At 37.3% G+C, this 23,270-nt stretch overlaps 1 protein-coding gene across 2 annotated transcripts; it reads right to left on the minus strand.

Moving 5' to 3' along the window:
- Positions 1-78: 78 nt before the first annotated feature.
- Positions 79-23,177, minus strand: LOC6565416 (cytosolic purine 5'-nucleotidase). 2 transcript variants are annotated; one of them, XM_032737876.2, is made up of 8 exons: positions 22,739-23,177; positions 22,232-22,311; positions 3,530-3,603; positions 3,259-3,472; positions 3,054-3,200; positions 2,672-2,792; positions 1,071-2,162; positions 79-521 (listed from the first exon to the last, which is right to left on the minus strand). In XM_032737876.2, exons 1-8 carry the CDS (start codon positions 22,859-22,861, stop codon positions 384-386), a joined length of 1,989 nt encoding a protein of 662 aa, XP_032593767.1. In that variant the 5' UTR covers positions 22,862-23,177; the 3' UTR covers positions 79-383. The 2 variants fall into 2 exon arrangements, with proteins under 2 accessions (XP_032593767.1, XP_032593768.1); XM_032737877.2 differs by lacking the exons at positions 22,232-22,311; positions 22,739-23,177 and adding an exon at positions 16,455-17,258.
- Positions 23,178-23,270: the final 93 nt, after the last annotated feature.

The raw sequence follows: 23,270 nt of genomic DNA on the forward strand, positions 1-23,270 counted from the left end.
ATCGATTCGTTCGCAAAGCAAGTGACGGACTGTAAGTAAGTCAGCTCAGTACGCAAAAAAAAAATAGTAAAAAGCATATTTGATTCATTTTGTTGTTACAAAATGCATTTATATATTTCGGGCATTTGGAATCAACCAGCTAGTGTGTATATATGTGTACATATATTTTTATTGTATAGACTTTATAACTGTATATGTAAAATCGAAAGAAAAAAAATCGCATGTTTCTCACTAGTTGCACCTGTAGAACAAGGAAGCCTGCAACATTCGTTTAGGTATACGGAGTAGAACTGCTAAATTGACGAAAGAAACTGGATTGCAAATTCGTTGATCTCCGCAAAGAGGGGGTTGGGGGAGGTTATGGTGGACAGACACTGACACAATTAGTCGGAGGCTTCGCGTTGTAGTTGCTCCAATGGCGACTCAGCGCCGCTGGCCGTCTCCTCCTCCTCCGAGTAGTCCTCATCGTGGGTGTGAGTCACCACAGTGGGCGTAGATGGGCGCGTGTGCACAATAGAGCTCTGTAAATAGAGTTCAGTTTAAATAAATGATTTCTTCAAATTCATACATACATATTTAGGAATTTAAACAGAAACGTGACCAAAGAAAAAAATAAATGTAAACACTAGGTTAAAAGATGAACTAAATTGTCAGTATGAAAATAAATAACAAGTAAGTCCCTAGAGCTCGCTACGAGAAATCCTGATCAGATCAGCTGTTAAATATATTGTTCTAAGGCATTTTTGCATGTTTTTACGTTCAGGTTATACAAATTGCAAAATTAATTTGATCAATAGACTTGGTAATATTTAAATACTATAACAAACTTGAAAATAACATTATGCCATATCATATTTACACAAGTTGCAATTTGGCTATTACGTCACGGATCCGTATTTAAGAATAAACTCTCAGTATTTTAATTAAAAACGAAAGTATTGAACAAAATCAAGCACAAAAAAAAAATAATAAGTTGACTTTTCTTTGATTTTGTCAATTTTTATGACGTACGACTGATAAGTGCGTGGCTTCTGGAAATGCTCATATATCTATTTAAAATTATAACTCACAGCGCGATGCAAGTCCTTGCAGTCCTTGCCATCTTTGGCGTCCTTGGCTTCCTTGGAATCCTTGGCATCCTTAGCATCCTTGGTATCCTTGGCATCCTTGGCGGCATTGACTGCTGCATTGCTACTGTTGCTGATGGACACAGCATCGTCGTTGCGCAGTGCAGAACTGAGCTTGGAGGCGCTTATGATGCTGCTGGTACTACTGGCATCCTCAATAGCCGCTGACGATGAGCTTGAGCTAGAGGGCGGCGCCGGCGGCTGATGGGCCTGATCGTGGGCGACCGTTGACTCGTGTGGCAGCAACATGGCCGGAGCGCGGAACATATAGGAGAACGGGTAATAGATGAGATTGAGCAGCGTTGCGGCGTAGACGTCGGCATATCGCACCACCTGGCTGGAGAAGAAGGTCTGGCGTGAACCCGATCGGAATAGGGAGCCCATCATGCCATAGGACATGTCCATCTTGTGTGTAACGTCACGTATACAGGTTCGCAGCTGCGATATATCCGGCTTGACCTTGGCACTGGAGTCCAGATCACGATACAGATCGCCCAGCTTAATGTCGAGATTCTGTAGCTCCGCGAACAGTTGGCATTCGTCCGTCCACACGTGCAGCTCACGGACCAGCTCCGGCACAATGAGGAACGTGCGCCATCCGCGTATCTTCTTCGACTTGAGTATATCGCCAAAGATGTGATCGCCCACATAGAGCACATCCTTGCCCTTGGCATTGATGAACTTGGTGAATAGCTCGCACGATCCACCCGAATACACCTGACCCGGCTGCAACGGACCGATGTGCGTGCCAATCTTCAAGCCACCCGTCTTCGTATCCACCTGACGCAGCACGGTGCCCTCATCGAAGAACAGCGGCTTCCTCGCATCCACCACAATCACATCGAAATAGCTCTTCCAGTCGCGATGTGACTCATCGTCAGTCGCGCCGTGTGGAAAGTCAAACAAATACGTCATGATCTCATTGGTGTAGGTGTAATCGCTGTTGGTCAGCATGAATAGCTTGGCTCCGGATTCACGTATGCGCGACAGGACAGTTGGCAGCCGCTTGTCCTTCTTCACATAGTACGCCATGTTCTGCAGGATGACACATGAAATGTTTTAGCTAAGTATAAATATGTACAAGTGTCAAAGGTATAGTTTTTATATTAAAAAAAAAAAATCATCTTTTATGGCTAATAAATATGTATGTTGTAAATAGAGAAAGATTAAAGTGAGAGCGAAGAGGAATATTATATTATACTCCTCATTTCAAAGTAGTTAAGAAACAAACTGTTCAATTTCTTCTCTAATCCGCTTTTCTAAAATGTTCACGTTGAGTGAGTAACCAAAAAGATTTCGCACAACAAATCTTAATTGTCGTAAAACGTTCCCATACAAAGTGTGTGACATGTGTCAACCGATAGCAAAGAAAAGTATCTATGATGAAGAAAGTTTTAATGACTCATGTTGTGCCTATCCGGAAAATACATTTATGATTGATACATGTCTTGGTGACAGAGTAAAATTAATAAACGTAGGTAGTATTGACTTGACCTGAAGTTCATAGAGCTAATCAAGGAGGTTAATTGGATGTTGTCACTTACCTGTGTGGTACGACGCTTCAAATCGCCATCGGAATGCACCCAGTCGACGGCGCGTCGCACGTCTTGGAAAATCGACTTATAGGTAAATAAAAAATCACCAGCTTTGATGCCGCGTTCAACGCTGTTGAGTTTACAATTATATACAGACAGAGAGTACATAAAGAACGAGAGCGAGAGAGAGAGAGAGAGAGAGAGAGAGAGACAGAGTGAGAGAAAGAGAGAGAGAGAGAGAGAGCGCGAGGGAGATAAAAATACAAATATAAATAGTACAAAGTAGATGGAAATAGAGTCATTGGCAAAGAACAGAATTATAGTTTTGGCTATATGAAACTTTGGCTATGCCCACATTTGTTCAACATATTTTGAAGAATTCCGAACTCACCGAACAAATTCATCGCTGTTTGTAAAGAAATCGGTTAGACAGGCCAGCAAATATGTTTCCGGCAAATTGAATAGAGTGTTCAGTACATAAACCCTGGACTCGTCCAGTTTGAGAAACTTATTGGGATACAGCTCGTAGACCTGATGACTGTAGAGGGGCTTCAATTAATACCATGTAGAAGTTGTTGTAGTACGGTAACACTTACTGTTTGATGAACTCAAAGCCATGCACACAGACCAGTATATTGCCATAGGCATCAACTTTGAGCAGATTTCCGTAGAGCGTATCGAACCACAGGCCACGCACTGGAAATGTTGGATCATACTCGAACTGCAATATCTCCTTCGGATAGCCCATTGAGACTAGGCGCTCCTTCACCAAATTGAAGCCCAGCTGCTCATATTGCGGTGATTTGTATTCTAAATGAAGCAAGATACAAAGTATGAAAATGAGTGGTAACTATTGTAATGACTCACCTGCGAGTGTATAATCCATATCGAAACCATAGTACTTGATATTCTCCAAGTGCAGCGACCGGTTCACAAAAACTCTGTAATTAATAAAATTGTGATTGGCATTAATAAGCATTCGATTATAACGAAAAAACTGTATTATTATATATATATAAATATACAGCTAAGCATGCAATCGAAATTGATATATATGCTGTCATATATGTATATATATAACTATATGTATTTAACTCTTAAGAACTATCCTTAATATACAATGATTTCATTTCTGTTAAGATGGTAGTCCTTTACTTTCTTGTTATTGCCTAAACAAAGACAAAGTCTTTAATTAATGAGTTAAATATTTGTAAATATTATTATGCATATTTCGTAAAGCTGGCATTTACTGATGACTGACGCTGGTCGAGAGCAATTCAAATCGGGTTGTCACGAAATTACAATTCGCTTCTCAATCATTAACTTGGTTACGGTTGACCTCCGCTGTCGCTAGGTCAAAAGTTTATCAAGTCGCAGTTGCAGTGCGCCAATGTCGTGGAATCAATAAAATTAAATAAAAATAAAAAAATATATATATATATATGTATATATATATATATATATATATATATATAATGCTAATGCCATATACGTGGTATGTGGCATTAGCGCTAAAACAGCATGCCAAATCAATTGCTGTAAAATGATTTTCAACTTGTGTGCAATGCTTCAAAGATAGGATTCGATGCGGTGCCCGGTGTCCTCATTGCTGGCCCTTTTTGCGGCCAACAATTAGTGCAAGGAAAAGTTTTTCTGGGGGACGACACGCTCTCCCGTTCGTTTGGTCACTGACAACTTTGCTGTGGCAAGGACACGCCCACCAGCGACAAGCCCCCATTGCGGCAAAACTCATTAGAAGCAGCAGCAGCGTTGCGTTTGTGGGGGCGGATGAGGAGGTGCGAAGGACTCTCTTAGTTTTCGCATTCTTTTTGAGTTGATATCAAAAAGGGATAGAAAAGGGGGCATGTGCATTTCATAAGGCAACTTGCAAAAGCTTTCAAGCCAAATTGAGATGTTTTCAAAATTAGTTAGCCGATTAGCAGAGCAGCAGAAAACAAAAACTATTGTCAAAAGATTAAAGTTGTATTGTTTGCCCTTTATGCAGTTCATGGCAACAATGAACGAAAACATTATGCAAAGCTCAACTACTACATATTAGCTGTAACTATTGAAAAAGAGCGCAAAATATAGATATTATCTTAATTGCATTTTATTTCACCTTCAGCTGATGCCAAAAACTTTGCATTGAACAAAAGCTCTCAAGTAGTTATTCAATAAGCTTTCAAAAGTAAATATTTTTTATTTCAGTTTGAGTCTGCTCTTTTTTTTTTACTTTTTCGCTAAATTTGGTGGTTGTTATTGTTGTTCGTTGTGTGTGGGTTTATTTATTTTGTTGAAGCTTTTTGCAATTCGCCTCACTTGAAAATTTGCCAAATAAGCGAAAAGTTCCATCCTTGCGGCAGACTCCTGCTGTTTTTTTGGGACTTGCTTGTTGTTTAACCCAATTTCGAAAAAAATGCATAAATCGGAGAGGACAGACAGCCAAACAGAGGGACGAACAAGAATTTAAAATATTTGTGAGCACACAAAAACTATATAATTATTATTTTGCAAATATTTACATTACACATACAAATCGAGCCAAGTGAAAAACAGAATTTCATTAAGAAATCTCAAAAATAACCCGAAAACCCCAATAAAGTTATTATATTATAAAGTCTGGCTATTGCTATTCTTCTATAAATAGCCAAAACTTAATGCAAATAAATTGTCGCTAATCTGACGATTTAATTTTGCTGATGCTGTTGTCGTTGTCGTTGACGTAGTTGTGTTTGCTTAATTTGCTGCAGACGGCGCATCAATTAAAAAAGGAATGAAAAAAATATTTATAATTCTAAAAATACACAGAAAATGCAATGCCATAAATCGCTGTGGTTTATTATAGAATTCGTCGCACTTTGGCAATAATTAAATAAATATACCTATGTCTAATTATTTAAAAATATGTAGAGTTAAAAGCTTTTGGTCTGTGCGACCTTGTAAAAACCATTTCAAAACAACTAACTAACTCTCCATGGCTAACAGCCAGACAACGAGTCTCCAGCTAGCCCACAAGTTTGACTCTACCATGTAGAGGCGTTGAATAAAGAAGGGGAAATCAATAGAATCGGTATTCCGGGAGATAAATAAACCCGGCTATCTCAATTTAAAAAAGAAGCTTCTAATGGAGCCAGACATTGCAAACAAAAACTTGCTTAAGCTAAATACTCAATATTTGCATATGAGCAAATACTATCTTCAGATAATTAAAAGTGCCCGCAATTTAAAAACTGTGAAAATCAGTGTAGAAATCGACTAGATTCTAGAATGGCCCTCAGCTAGGGGCCTTAACACTAGAGAAATAAGCTCCTTGAACCTTGGCAAAATCATGTTTGATAAAATTGGAAATATAGCTAAATTATTAGTCGAAGCAAAACAGCTCCAAGGAGACACAGACTTTAATAATTATAGATATGACAAAGCTTTATTTTTGCATAATACAATTAATTAATCCATTTTTTTTTAATATGCCATTGTAATGTGTTTCATTTTTTAACTGTTATTATATATGTAAATCGCTTGTGTATGATTTTCTTTGGTGTTGATGTTAAATGAAATACGTCGATTTTTAAGGAAAATACATTATACTATTTTGCTTCCAGGGTCGCTAACATGGAATTCTATCGTTGTTGTCAAGTTAGTTAATGTAACATTATGGCTATTTAAATTACCTAAACCCAAAATTTCAAATCTTCAATAACTTGTCGAACACTCTCTGGACACAAAAAGTTTCCTTCCTATCGCTAAAGTTATATTTTAAGCACAATAAGTGTAAGTCAGTGGAAAGTCTTGATCTTAGCGAGTTTCTTTTTTATATATATTTTTACCATTGATTTTAATGTTTATTTTTTGGTGCCTCGCATCCCATATACTTTGCAATGTTAAAAACTACGCAACTAGGCACTAGCTCACACAAACACACACACATGTATATGCATGTATATGTATATGAGAATTGATGTCCTTTAAAAATGAGGGTGTAAGACGGCGTATGATAAATATAAATTTATGGCTCTGTGTAAGAGCCAAAGCAGAGCGAGCATAAAAATGCTGCAATTGGCTTTTTATGAAATAAATATATATTTACGTACGTCTGTATATATATGTATGTCATTCAAATAGTATGATGAAGTGATCAGGCGTTGCATGGACGCAATCAAGTGCAAATCTTGTTATTGCAATTGAGATCATGGGAGTTCATACTATATGTGGCAATATTCTTATTTACGAATGCTCGAATGCATTGATAATGCGATTGCCTGCAATCAAAACTGATTACCCAAGTGCATCGGAGAGCAAATCCCCAAGCACGTTACTCGAATCACAAAACATTACAAACATTTGCACACAGACAAAAGTGTAGAAAAAGGTTTTCATGGCTGAAAGAGGTCTATTCTTCCTCTTTAGAAATTCATGTTGTTGTTGGTGCTGTTGTTGTTATTGTTAATTGCCATTTTAATTGGGTTGTTGACATTTGCATTTTTTTTTATTAATTAACAGATTGTTCTGAATAAAAAAAATGTTGTAAACAATATTTTTGAAAGTTGTTCTGCTGCAATGATTGTGAATCAAACGTAGCAAAATAAAATAAAATGTTGCTAAACAAAAATTCAATCATTCAATTGATTGCAAAGACATATAAAACATAAAGCTATGAAACAAAAGCACATTTCATGTATTTTACATTTACATTTAACAATAGAATTATATTTATATCAGCTGGGCCTTTTAGGATTAAGCCAAATGATTGCTTATAGGGTTCATTCCTAAAAGGCTCAGCTAATGCAAACATAATTTGATTGCTTTCCTTTTTTAGACTGGCTTTTCTTTTTGGGAATCGATCATTTAAACTTTCGTTTGAACATCTAAACTCACAAAAATATTATACGTTTTTTTCTGAGTGCATTGTATGTATAAGCAATGGACCATTTAGGTTTCCTCAGCTCATTTTGCTTCATATTTTATGAGTACGTTTGACACTTACGAATTTAGCGGCCGTGACATTGTTGTTGCGCCAACACCTGCCACTAGATGTTGCTGTTGTCGCGCAATTGTTGTTTTTGTTGTTGCTGCCTTAAAATTGATTTTGCAACAGTTTGAGTTTGAGCTTGTGCTGTTGTTATTGCTATTGTTATTGTTATCGTTATTGTTGTGCATTGTGTTCCGCTTCAGTTTATGTGATAAGACTTAAGCGAAGTTCTGCCTTAAGAGCTAGGAATAAATTTGGAATATAAGTTATCGGTATTTTTTTATGTTCATCGATAACAAGTCGATTTCTGAGAGCAACACAAAACACAATTCTAAATATATAGCCTTCCAGATATATTATTGATCAACTGTAATAATTTCATTAAGATCGGATAAGAAACACAGTCGAGCTCTCGACTATAGCAATTTCATAGTCTGATAAAATTGTTACTTGTACATATCCCCATAAGGGACAACATTCTGTACATTCAACATTGGTAAATCATGTTTACGAGAATTTCGAGTTTTCTTGCGACGATTTATTGAATTTCGTATCGATAAAAGAGGTAAGCGCTTCTATGTGTGTATGTGTGTGTGTGTGTGCGTGTGTGTGCGTGCGTGTGCGTGTGTGTGTGTATGTGTGTGTGTGTGTGTGTATGTGTGTGTGTGTGCGTGTGGAAGGACACTTCCATAAACAGCACGCAAAAAGAATATCAAGTGGCTGCGATAGCTGTTATCCTTGCATCGAAGTGTGAACGACAACATGTCAGTAAATAACTTAAATGCGCCGTATCCTTTCGTACAGTTGCAGTTACAGCAATAATGACTATTTACGCCACTGTGGGCAATTACATGCAGCATGGACACCGGGCACGGGAGACGAGTAAGGAGAAGGACCATAACACAACTGTTAAAGAGCTTATAACACTCATGGCTTATGGCACAACAGGCGACATCCTTTCAATTATGCAATTGCCGGGGCCATTGTGTGTTTGTGTATTTACTGTAAATAACGTCGCAGTTCACAATGAACGTGTCAAATTGATCAATTTGCATTTTGCTTTAACAATAAATGCAAATACATTTTTAAATTAGTCGCAATTTGTATTGCAATTAAGTTAAGTGTAGCAATAAATTTTGCTTGGCTGGTTGGTTTCCTTGGATACTTTACAAGCTTTGGCGAGACGAAGATTAAAATTGTCTATAGTACATTTTGCTCAATTTCGATTCTTCACTCGGAGCGGGAAAGTCACGTGGGTAGCTGTGTTAATGCTGCGTATACGTAATAATGCACATTGTTGCTCCCATTTAGTTGAATTACATTTTATAGATTATGTTTCCCGCTTTGTTGCAAGTCAGACATTCAAAGCTGTCGCAGCTGCTCTTAGTTGTTGCTGTTGCTGCTGTTGCACAGCCACGTGTCGTGCGGTCGTCGCTGTTTTACTTTGTCCAGCGGCTGTCAGTTGCATTGGCAACACACACGAACGACAGAAAACAATTTGGACCACAAGCTGACAAACCTGACAGCGTAACCACTCAAAAAAGTCAGAGCCAGAGAAAAAGCCATTTTGAATAACAAAAATATATACTCGTATATTATTGACTAAATCTACATTGACTACATTACCGAATGCGACAATAAAACACCTTAGGTGTTAATGATTTTATTCACAATGATTAGGTAACTATAATGCCTGTATTCTGTTCAACTTAGTTATATATGGGTATAGTCGTCAAACTTAACGAAAACAAATTCCCAAATTGAATGAAAATGTGTTTATTTTAACCCCGTAAGCTAGGTACGTAAATGGTTTCAGTTAAGCAGCTTATGAATTGTTTTAAATGTTTCTTTTTTCGTTATTTGCTTCAGTTTTGGTATTGAATGGACTAAAACGAATAAATTTTGGATAGGACTCTGCATTTTAATCGGTAAATTTGCGCATCTATTTCTGGCCTAACACACTGACTTATTCGTATTTAGGCAACAGATTTCGACTGTCTCGAATGGTGAATCAATAACCGGAATGCAGTTCAGCTCGCATCGGTTTGTTTGTGACTATTCAAGGTGGTCCAGCACTTCAATTCACTTCAATTCAATTACACGCATAAGTCTGGCGTCAGCCGAAAATCAATTTCCCTCAAATGTGCCAGACCCGGATAAATGAAATACTCGAGCCAAGGTCAGTGCAGAAGCAACCAACGCACAGGAGTCGACTGTTATAATAAAATTGCCGTCACTTTACTGTATGTGCTTCCAATTAAAATCCAAATAGCAAACAAACACTGACAGACACGCATCCACTGCGGGACACCAGAGAGCAGGCAGCAGTAGAGAAGGGAAGCAGGGAAGCAGAGAAGCAGGGAATCAGGGAATCAGGGACCTTGGGCTCTTAACCACTTGATGGCCACATGCGATTTGGTTGGCGGCACAATTGGGCGATAATTGACTTAATAAGCATAACCACAAAGCCAAATAGCCTAACAAGCAACAATGCACACACACACACGCAAACAAACAAACACACACACACGCACACACAGATAGACACGTGACAATAAGTGCGGCAGGAAAACATTTACGCTACTCAGCACAAAATTGAATAACTTCTGTTTTTGCAGCTTAAGACAAGAGACCAGGACAACTGAACTGAGTCAGGAGGTTAACAGCAGGGCAACCAAATATGTGATTATTCAATTAAAGGAATTACAAAACTATTGAGTAATTGGCCAATTCGAATGCTGAATAGTTAATTGTGGTTTTACAGCCGAACGAAAGGGTTTTAAACTTCAAGGGAAAGTAAAGCACCATAGTTGAATGGGTAACAGAATAAAATGGGCACTGGGTCTGGTTCAGGCGAACTACAAACATAAATTTACTGCTACATATGAAACGGGGACTGTCTGCAATTAAAGGACTTAAGATATTTTGGCACTACTTGAACCATTCGAATATTACAAGGGAATCAAACCAAATGGTGTTTTGGTTCCGACTCTGGTTCTGGTACGTATTTAGATCATAGTTGTGGTGAAGCTTGACGTAATTAGCAGTAAATGTATCACGTCCTCCGTTTCTGAATTTTAAAGTTGTGCTTCCGCTTCGGGAGCACCCTGGTTTATTTGTATATTTGGGCAACTAGTTTTTTTTAACTGTCTATATTTTAAATTTAATTTACTTCCACAATTGATTGTTTACTAGTGTAATGGAATGTGGCCTGACTAGGCGCGACATTAAATATAAAAGTCACTACTCGGGAAAGGATTTGTTTATTATTTTTATTTGGATTGACAGCATTAAAGCTTTAATTGTTGCCCAGGGGCTCGGCATCGATAACGGTTGGCGATTGTGTCCTGCTGGATTTTGGTTATAAATAGCACAATAACAATGCCCACAACAAAACAATGCAATTAAGCACACTCACTCACAATCACACTCACAAGGCTTTCCGCGCAGAAATTCGTTTTCCTTTTCGTCCCTTCGAATTAAATGCGATTCGCGACAGTTTTGTCGTCCAAACTGCACTTCTAGCGAAACCAAACTGAGGCCACTAGGAACAAAAAAAAATAAATAAAGAACCATTGACAACGACCTGTTCTACTTTGTTGTCCACATCGAACTTGTTTACCGCCACCCTGCCTGCCCCTCGCCTTGACTGGAGATCAAAATAGTTACTCATGAGAGCTGCGTGGGTCGTCGCTTGGCTGCTTAGCTGCTCAGCGGTCGTTTTGTGCGTGTGGCAAATACATTGTTCGGACTAAACTAAAAAAAGAAATAATGAAAGAACAGCACTTAAAAAAAAAGTGATCGACTAGACTAAATACCCTGTACTCGGGTCTGAATGCATTTAATAGGCAAGCTGAAGATTCTTGAACAACTTGTGCGCTTAATTGCTGTATCTTTATGTAATGCAGATCACGTAAATATGTAAAAAGAAACCTGTGCATGTATGTGTGTATGTGTGTGTGAATGTGTGTATGAGTGTGTGTATGTGTGTATTTATGTGTATGCTATAGAAGAAGAGAATAGCCTACAAATCAGAAAATATATATACAAATAATAATAATAATAATTTATCCATTTTATTTTTTATTCTGCACATATCTTTAATTTCACAGTTTATATTTATAATTCGCGTGTGAGTTTATCTCTTTCAATTTGAAATCTTTCCATTTGTATTTTAACTTAAATTCTAGAATTATTTTTCTCTATTTTCTCCTTCTAATATTTCTCTTAAATCCTTTTAAGTCATTGAGATGTACAAGAAAGCAGATGGAAAGATTAAAAAATTGTGTCGACATAAAGCTTACCTCTAAATTTCGAATTTAATTAGATGTCTTACAATCTTAAACATTTACAATCTTTACAATTTTTCATATTTTTATTGTGTCTCTTACAGTCTTTGAGAGGTACAAAACAAATATGATCGACACACTGACAAACCCTGACTTTTAATAAATAATAAACACATATAAATGTATGCTGAAATCAGTACACTTTAAGCCACGACCCTCGTTCTGACACCTCCTGCTGCCTGTTACATACATTAGCCCTGTTTTGTTGGAATGAGAGTGCAGGGTATTGAAAATTACTCACACTTTCAATTTTTAAGCTCATTGCGTGAGACCTTGGACCAGAGTGCGACGGACAAGGGGCTCAGCTGTTGGCTTGAAGAGGTGTCGTGGCATTGGGCAGGGGGAGGGGGGAGGTGAAGGTGGAGGGAAAGGATTGGGTGCGGAGCACATCTGTGCACAATGTGCGCCGGCATTGCCCGTGCTTGTCAATTGATTGAGGGCGGCTTAGCATGTGAATGGCGGGGTTAATTAGACAAGCAGTTCACCCCTCAAACAGGCCGTCCTGTATCCAAGGGTGGACTTCCCCTTTTCTCCGCCTCCCCTCGCTCTCGCTCTCGCTCTCGTTCCCCTATCCCTATTCATTGGATGCTGTCGGTTGGCTTGGGACAAAGGCCAACAAGTGAGTGGCATAATTCCAATTGATCAAACGAATAAATAAAAGGTAAACTGAATTGTTTGGCATAGTTGCTGTTTTCGCATGCTAGATTTTATTTATTCATCAAACTGAGATTTGAGGGAATCTGCCTGCGCCCATGTGTCCCCAATGCGTGAGAAATTGTTGATACTACTTATGTACATCTGAACTTGCTTCAAAAGAGCACCAAATCTAATACGCTGAATATATTATGCTGATATATTTATTCTAATAACTCAATAATGGAGCAACTTAGAACCATTACAATAGAATAGCAGCGATAACTTTTAAGAGTTAGCTTTTAGTGTCTACATGTGCACGTCGTAGATTTATATTGTAGTGGTCCGATCTCCATGACTATTTTAAATGTTAGAAATTATGAAAACATATATATCTGTTGTGTTTAGTTGCTAAAGATTAAATACCGTTGTAGACGGGAGCATAAAAAAGCTCACAACTGTTGAGTTAAGTTAGGAAAAGTTGTTTGGACAAGAACCTATTTTTTTATCGATTGTTCCGATGGCAGCTATATCATATAGTGATTCGATCTCTATGTGGTTTCTTTTAGAAAAGAACTAATTTTTTCGACCGCTTGCTCCTATGACAGCTATGTGAAATATTGAGATATTACATAATTCTGTTTTGATACCTTGTTAAACAAACAGATTTTTTCCTATGACAACAAAATGAAATAGTGGTCCAATCTTCATGTTTTCACAAATGTGTATATTAAGTAATGTTGGTTTAGATATCTTTTTAAGTAAAATAAAAATATGACAGTATGCATAGCTGTTGAGTTACATTAGGATAGCTTGTTAAGAAAAAAAGTTGCCTATATAAGATATCTTTCGTTCTATAGTTCCTGTGATAGCTATATTATTAAAATATATCACGAAGCAAAAATACGACTACAAGCCAAGTGACATCGAGACAGCCTTCAACTGGCAGACAATTATGCATATAATCAGATCTAATCACTTATATGGCTATATCGACTCGACTGCAGATGCTATTAAGGAATATATATACTTTAAGGAATACTAATGGAATTTTTGTCGTTTACATAAGAACCCAACTCATTTTTGCACTCACGTTAAGAATCCATTTGAGAGACAATCTTAAGAATGTTTAATTATTAACGGGGTCACAGCTTGGCAGTGGCACACAGGAGTAAGGGACTTGAAGGAATGCAGGATGCAAATCGCAACCGGCACGTAAACGTTGGCGGTTCTGAATGCCAAGTGAAGTCATGTTTTCGAACCTGACAATTTTTCGTTTTCCCATTTTCCGACTTTCCGTTTCACCGATTTACCTGCGCTGCACGAGTATCTTTTGCGTCGTGACAACACGTGGCACTTGTTGGTTTAGGGGATAAATGCGGAATAGAACGGGAAATAGAGCAGAGGGCGTGTGCGTGCGTGTGCGTGTGTGTGTTTGTGTGTGTGTGCAGGTGGGATACAACTATTCCCACCCCAAAATGCTATTTGCATTTTAATGACGCAACACACTGAAATGTTATTTTAATAGGAATATTTGTTGCATATTATTTGCGTAGCCAAAAAAACAATATGCGCCAAACCTATTTTTTGCCAAACGACTATTATGCGAGATAATACGTGATTCCCACTTGGCTAACTATATGCAGTCAAAATTACGATTCGTCAGGTGTTAATTAGTTGCAATCGATAAGCAATTTGTACTTTGTTTAGTTTGTTTGTTTGTTTGCGTGGCGACAAAGTAAAAATATTCTCTATATTCTCGAACGATGCGCAATAATGATCATATGCATATTACAAGCAAAACAAAAACAGAACGCATAAAAATAATATATAAGAAATACAAATTACACAAAATTAACTGCATTTATCAATATGCATATCGCGTTTCAGGCTGTTAAATACCTGAATCGATCTTCAGGTGGTTCACCCTTGACTTGGGCATTTCAACTTCAAATTTGTTATTTAGAAATAAACGTTCTATAAATAGATTTCTGTTGATTTGTGCTCTGCAACTATGTATATTTATCAGCTGATAAGCTTTGATGGCAACAATAAATTTCCAAAGTAACATTTTCAGTTCGACTCTCGCGTTATCAAACTCTAGACTCTACGGTTAACTATACATGTCTACAAAGTAGTAATATACACATACATGCATTTGCATATGTACTCGTATGTGTAGTGCACACATTCCACATTTTGTGTAAATAATATATTACTAGTAATTTTATAATTTGCTTTCTCCAGCCCGCTCATGTGCAGCAAACACAAAAAAAAAAGCAGCCGCATAAATTACGCGTTACAAACGTATCGGAAACAATAATAAAAATAACTATAAAATCGCTGTTAATATATGTATAAAATAGATTTTCTGTGCAATTCATGAATTGAATTAAACAACTTTTGGTACTGTAGCAGTTTTCTGCTTCAGTTGCAGGCCTTGCCAGTTCCGGCAACACGAAGTTGCAAATGTGGCTAAAAGGGTAAAGGGGTTGGTCGATGTGGGGAGAGGCTGAGTGAGTGTGTGAGTTGAATGCAATGAATTAAGCATTTTGATTTAAGGCAGCGTTCATTGTTAGCAATTCTGTTGCCTAACGCTAGAGAACACAACTCAAGGACAAAATGGCAGCCGCGCAGGGATGTTAAAAATTACACTATTTATATATCTGTCTGACAAAGAAAGAAAGAGAGAGGGATAAAGGCAGAGAGAGGACGAGGCTTGGTTAAGGAGGATTGTTTGATATGCACAAAGGCTAGAGGTAAACGTTGTCAACGAAAAAAATCAAATAAATGTCAATTTAGCTGATTTACGAGATACCCCCAAACTGAAAAGGGGGTGCTATGCGAGCGGCATTGATTAGTGGTGGCGAATAGATTTGAGTGCATATAAATCGCATGTGCAGAAATGTGAATGCTAATTGACTCAATAAGGGCGAGGGGGGTAGCGAAGCAGGGACGAATACTAGAAAATTATCGAAATTGTGCCGGCAATTTTCAACGACGACATTAATTAGGCAATCTGCCACCAAGTCCATCACTATTAATCAAAGAGAGAGCGGGAGAGGAAGAGTTGGATGATGGAGGGCACGTTAATACCCCCCCCCCCCCCCACACACACACACACACACACACACACGCTCACCAAAATATTACACTAACCAAATTATAATTTTCAGCACGCCTTTAAATATGCAACGACTTTCGTATCGCAGACAAAAGTTACGCGGTGATGGGGTGCAATATGTAGCGAAATAACAGATTTGTGGGAAGGCAATAGCAAAATTAATTAAATAAATATGACAAGCGGATAAGGGGTACTTTACGCTTTGCAACACCGATAGCTAGAGTTACTTTGTACCCTAAAATGCGATCAATGGAATAAATATCATAGTTAGTAGTATTTTATGGAATAAAATTCTTAACTTTATATATGAGCGTTTTCCAACACTGGGCACCCACAAAAAAATAACGCACAGTTTCCAATTCTTAAAGTCAAAGTCAATCGCACAAAATATTGGGAAAAATTTAAGAAAGAGTGAGAAAAAATCAGAAAAAACATTCATTAGCAAATTTCGCAAAAAAATAGTACCCACCAATCGAACAAAATCAGACAAAAACTTTGCTCTTATAATTAGAAATCATAGACAAATTCAAAATGGTTGCCATCGTGACGAAACTGACAGAAACCCGACGAAAGTTTTGCAGCGAACGAAAGTCACCGAAAGGTTTGTTCTGTGAACAGTATTTGTTGTTGTTGTTGTTGTTGTTATTGACTTAGCCTGATAACTGCTGTGAATTGATGATTGCAACTTTAGCCGTCGCTGTTGCTGTTACGGCTTACCTGTGGCCCAACTGACGCTTGTGGCCGTGATAGTTTATATCGGTGCCCAGGTGTAGTCCATTGAGCACCGATTGATCCATGTCCGTTTCACCAATGGTTTGTGTGCGCTCGCGTGCTCCGGAATTGCAGCTATTGCTATAGGAATGTGCTTGTTGTTGTTGTTGTTCTGGTTGAGTTGGCGGCATTTCGTTTGTTTTCGCTTGCTGCGGCTACTGCTGCTTCAGCTGTGACTGGTTAGCTAAAAGTGCCAGAGAGCAATGCCAGCAGCAAAGTTGTGACGACGCGTCACTGCCGATTAGCGAGTCTTCGAGTTCAGAGCTCTCCCAAAAAGCAAAGCTCCGTTTGTCATTCACTCACTCACTCACTAGCAGTTGTGGGCGAGAGAGGGAACAGACCGTGAGAGAGTACGCGAGACAGTACGCGAACTTTGTGTGGAGGCGACAGAGACAGAGGCCTTATCAGCTGCTCGTGGAAACGTCACGAATCTATTATGCGTAGACAGCTCAGCAGTAGTAGCAATAAGAAAAAATATATTGTGGAATGATCTTGTGCGTGGTCGAAGCTATTTGCTATTTGCTGTTATTCTTGTTTTGCGTTTCTCTTTTTGACAAAGTTTGTGCTTATCACAGAACAACAACAACAGAACACTAGTACAAGTATCACGCACGCACACACACACACACACACGAAAAAACAACAAAAATAAAATGGAATAAAAGTAGAATAACACTTGTGTTTTTGTTTGACTTTTGCGCTGTTGAGCTTACGAAAAGAGCAACAATTTCGTTCAACGTTTGGATTTCAACTGACGACTTCGTCTCAGTGAATGCAGCGTAGTAGAAATGGGAGGAAGAAAGCAGCACAAGCAGCAGCAACAACAACAGCGAAACGGACGGCAAGCAAATAAAACTGAGAGAACGAACGCACCTGAGCGGCGCGCGCATGATCTATCTCGCTCTATGTCTCTCTCTCTCTCTTGCCGAAAGCTCTTCGTTTTTACATTGTGTGTCAAAGAGTAGACGTGCGCAGCGTAGCTACTATTTTCTGCTGCTGTTGTTGTTGTTTCTGTCCGTCATTGAATTTGAGTCGCTGTTACCTTAATGCCTTTTATGCAATAAATACAAAGCGTTGTCGCTTTTATTTATGTTTGCGCCGCTTCTTCATGCCGCTTTGACATTTTAACTTTTCAACGACTGAAGGTTAGGGATAAATAGCTTGGCTAGCTGTTAGAATAATTATAAAAACATGGCATACACACAAAAAAAATAAAGTTCCCAGAAATATATAGGAATGCATCGCACATTTCATATACATCTATATACACATTGCGTTGTAGAGCATTTAATGGTCGCTATGAGAGTCTTTGAAGTTTTTACTTGCTTTTTTTTCTTTCTTTCTTTTGTCTTCACGCCATAAAGCGAACAGACAAGTACACTCTAAAATAGCTGGGCCATAGGGAAATTTCCAAAAGTTGGAGGACACATTTGAAAGCAAATGAGAAATTATAAATAGTACAAATAATAGAAAACAAACGAACTCACAAACAACACACATTTAAGTCGAATAAGTACATTCAAATATGGGATCGCGTTTGGGCGTTCGAATAATGTGTGGGTTTGTGACTTGGCTAAGCGGACTATGGAATTTTGTTGTTAATGTTTTATGCACAGTTGCGGTCATAATAATACTAGCTTTGCTTCTTAAAGCATTTAATAAAAGATGACTCATTTTATAGTGATAAAATCGAAACCTCTTCAACATATTCAATATGAAGAAAAATTCAATTCAGCAAAACAAGATAGTTAGGATCCTCATCTTGGAATATTTTAAAATATGAGTATTTTCGAAATACTAATCTTAGTAAAATATAACCATCCATCATATCCAGTTCTTAGAAATATTTTAGCCGCTGGGAAAGCCAAGAAAACTTCGCTATAATAAAATTTCACTACTATTATAATGATAAATTTGAAGAATAATTTAATGAAAGTAAATAGAAAATACATATAAATTTAAGGAATTTAATTTTTTTCATTGTATTGATTGCTTACGTTTAAATAAAATGTTCATAATTTGCTAACTATATTTTAAGTATTTTTTATTTATTACATTTTCCCAAACATACTATTATCTTGACCGCAACTGTATGTATTTTTGAAAGTGAAACGCGTATAATGAAAATGGAAATGTATGCATATCAAATTAGCCGATAGTTTGTGAATGCTCTATGAGTAGTTTGACATAAACCATGAATTTATTGTCATATTGTATTATTATGTATATATATATATTTATGTGTATACATTTCTTTACATATACGCATAATCAAGATGGTTTATGCTAATGATTGAATTTTATGATTGCTTTGACACCTGAGGCAATAAATTGCTTGGATTTGTTGTATTGAGGCCATATTAATTATATACGTAGTATCTGTAGCTACAGTGCTGCATATGAGGAACAGGCGTGTAAAAATGCATATTTATCGCAGTTTCATTTTAGCAGGCTAATCTAATCTAAAAGTACAGCTGATTCAATTTTATTGCGGGACAACTACCACTTTTGAGCAGTCATTTTAATATACATTTACGTTTACATGCATATTTATTTGGGCATATATAAAATCAGTATTCGTTCATATTCAGAGCATTTATCGCTTGTACGCACACATTTTGCATACACGGTATGCCCAATTATAACCACGATTTGTTGAGTGTTTTCTGTTTTGTGCGTCGGCTCATAAATATTTTATAAGCTTATACAGCTTGTCTACCCATTCACAGATACATAGTTTTCTTTACTTATGCTTATTTCATCAATATTAACATGAAATACCATTTTAGGGGGCACGCTTCCCTCTCTGTGCCCATCGGTTGGTTTTGTCAGCAATTTACAATAGTACTACAGAATTAAGCAGCTAGCTCAAATATTTTTGTTATAATTAGCTAGTGATATATATATACATGTCTTACTACTGCATATTTATGGGAATCATAATGAGTCAACCTATGTGTGCATGAGTTATCTTTGAGTTATCATTGTGACAACTGGAACGATAAACATGGCCAAAGTTTGAGCTCAATATTTATAATTTGCTCGCATTTCGCATATGATTTTGTTTTTTTTTTTTTTTGGCTGATTCTATTGTGTTTATATTTGAGCTTTGCAGGGAATAAACAATTAATGACCATTAAGACATCAAGTCTATGCTCCACTTGAATTTCGACTGGTATTTGGTTTGCTTACGCTTAGAACAAATAGCTTTTCAGCTGATTAAAAATGGAATGAAAGAAAACTGAATCGCATCTGACGAAACACGAAACTTCAAATCAAATTCCATTAGGCGAAAACACAAATAGGCAAATTATCTTGCAAATATGCCTTGAGTAGCAGTGGGGCGGGTAAATGGAGGATAAATGTGGTGTGCATAAGTTATTTAAATTGAGCATTACACAGACTAACAACCACTAAGCAGTTTGCAGTGGGTCAATGTTGGACAAGACAGAGTCAGTTAGTAAAGATACTTTAACACCAGCAGATATACTGAACATATTACATACAATAAACATATGTACATATTTTCAGACATACATGCACATATTTTTATAAGTGCAAAATAAAGTTGACACTTGCCCAATGTGCCCACTCAAAAATCCCCAAACTGGTTGATTATATGAGCAAAATAAGAATGAACAGCTTTCTTTGGCACAGAAGCTTAAATACCCTTTTGGACAGGCGTTCATCTGCTGACTCTTTCACGACTGGCTGTGAAGTAAATATTACACATTTATATAGATATGTAGATATGTAGATGCATGTCTAGGTGCTACAACTTTAAGCTTATTTTTCGACTAATTGTTCCGATGACAGCTATTTGGTTTATATGGCAAATAAATAATTTATAATATATATAATTTAAATAAAATAAATATATTTAATTTGTCTAAAAATAAATACGATTTAAAAAACTGAATCAATCATTGAGTAAAAACTTGAAGGCTTCGAACAATTCCGATTCGAAATACAGTGTTCAACTGTACTACGATGCTGAATTGGGCGTGGCAATCGCATTTTGGTTTGGCATCCGTTTCAGAAATTTCATTGTTTTGACTTGAAAAAGTTGCAGATATATATTGTATATTGTATCTTTAAGTCGAGTGTTAAGGCGTGTCAAAATAAGCTCGAAAAGTAATTAATTATTTGAATATATTGTAATATGGGCCATATAATCTATCAATACTAAACAATCAAGAGGTACCCTTTCTCTCTTTCCGAATGGTGTATAAGGATGAGAAGTGCAGATACTATATTTTGCTACACTATATTTATTATATTTGATTGCCACTAAACATGCTTCCAATTTCGAACAGCATTCCTCAAAATGTTATACAATGGTGATTATCTTGTGGCAAACCTTACAAGTACTTTAATGTAATGACACCATGAAGGGTATTCAAGAAAAATACGTACACGTTTCTAGGCATAATTACATATGCAGTTGATATATGTATATGTCCCGGTTTTAGTTAGTAAAGTCAGTTGATATGTGTGCATTAGGAGACTTGCAGAATTAGTTTTTGTTGTTGTTGTTACTGCTGTTTGTTTACTTGTAGTTGTTGTTGTTCTTGTCTGTGCTCGCCGATAAGGCGATAAGCAACAGTTTTGCATTCGGCATTGGCATTGGACAGCTATGCGAACAGCGCGATACGCGATCTCTACAAAAAATGTAGAATTCAATGTATAACATGCACTGAGCGAAATAGGCTGTGTAAAACATACAAGCTCTGGCACAATCTGAGAAACAACTTAACATATATAAATACATATTTTTTGTTTGCTTTACCAAACAACCCTTGAACGAATAATTATGCACACATACGTATATACAATATTACAGACTGAAATATATTTAATATAGCCGAATCAAATCTGACTTCAGTGAACCTTGACACTATCAACGAGAAAACATCAACAAACAAGAAACAAAGGCTGCTTGCACATAATATAGACAAACTATAACCAGGTGGATCGATTTGGGTTATTTTGATTGATATGCGATTATTGTCAATGCCAATGAAATTAATTGTTTCGATTTGTTGTTTTGTTCTATAGATTAACATGATAAACATACATATAACTGTATACGTATGTATGTGTGTAGGTCGTGCTATAAGCAAATCGAGAAATAGTTGTGGGAGTTGAGGTCAGTTCAGTTCCAATTTTGACGGTCAGTTTTCTACGTATACCTATCCTATATATACTATATGTAAAATCAACTACATTTATACATATGCACATTGCTCTGATATAGCACTAAATCCAAATATGAGAGAGTGCAATATTCGTTATTGTGCATAACTATTTTAATTTATTTCGTAGTCTTTTCTTAATACCCGAACCGAAGAGGTGCAAAAGTATGTAACAGGTAGAAGGCAGCAACTTCAGCCCCATAAAGTATTTACATATATTCCGGATCAGCATCAACCGTCGAGTCGATCTTTGCTATGTACATCTGTATAAGTTCTGGTTTACCATACGTTCCCTCGCTTTGCATATATCGATACAAATCGATTTCAGATATCAATAACAAACAATTCATAAGAAAAAGCCTTCTTATTGATATAGAATATAACGTGACCTATTGTTGACAATTATATAAATTGCATATAGATTTTCTTAACCATTATATTATATTTATATACGATATATATTCAGTAGTGTAAAATTACAGGTTACTCCCTTTCGAGCTCTCTCCACTAGAGCACCCTTGCACTCACCTATGAGCCGCGTGGCGATAATACTTCTTGGGTGCCGAGCAGGGACCGGGTGTGTTGGGTGCTGAATCGCTCATTTCGCTCTGCAAAAGATATCACAGTAATATACATGTATATAATTATCATATATGTATATATATATATATAAATAGTGAGATAGAGAGGAATTCGTGCAGCACACACACACACATTGCAAGACTTGAAGTCAGTTGCATTGAGCAAAAGATTGCAAGATTGGGAAGAACAAGGCGGTGCAGTAAAAGCAATTAACTGTACAATAGAACATTCGAGCACAGCAAATATGATGCTGTGTGTGTTTGTCAGCGCATGTGTGTGTGTGTGTGTGCGTGTGTGTTTGTATCTGTCTGAGTGACACAATTGGTACAGCAAGCTAATGAGCTTCCCTGCAGCTGATTGATGTCTGTCTGTCTCTATTGCAAGCGTGTGTGTGTATGTGTGTCACTATCATTGGCAATTTCAATCTCTCTGGCTCGCTCTCGCCTTACTTACTTGATAGGGCAGGTCGAAGTACTCTCTTGCGAGCTGAGCCTGAGCGCGAGCCTGAGCCTCAGCCTCAGCCTCAGCCTGCTCTTGCGCCATGCTGGCAACGGCTTCTTCAGACATTGTTGTCATTGTGCCTAAGTTCGCATAGGTGCAGAAGCTTTTGGTTAGCTTAGTGATCTTCCTCGTCTGGTTGCTACTGTTGCTATTGTTGTTGTTCTGACGTTGACGTTGACAGTTTGAAATGCTGCGACTGCTGTTGTTGCGACTGCTGCTGCTGCTCAGTTGATGCAGCAGGGCGCCGTAATAAGTAATTTTGACTTTAATTGTTGTTGTGTTTGCTTTGTCTGTTTGAGATGCTGTGCTAGCTGTTATTGTTCGAGTTATTTTTCTTGTTGTTGTTGTTGTTGTCGTCCGGAAAAACCGCAAATTGCTTGAACCATTGCGTAAGTTCTTCAACGCTTGCGACAAGTTAACAAAAGCCATCGAGCGCAATTGCATGCAATGTACATATGTATGTAAGGATGTATGTATGTAAGTT

Source organism: Drosophila grimshawi, unplaced genomic scaffold, assembly GCF_018153295.1.
Source record: "Drosophila grimshawi isolate 15287-2541.00 unplaced genomic scaffold, ASM1815329v1 contig_1006, whole genome shotgun sequence".
NCBI classification, from domain to species: Eukaryota; Metazoa; Arthropoda; class Insecta; order Diptera; family Drosophilidae; genus Drosophila; species Drosophila grimshawi.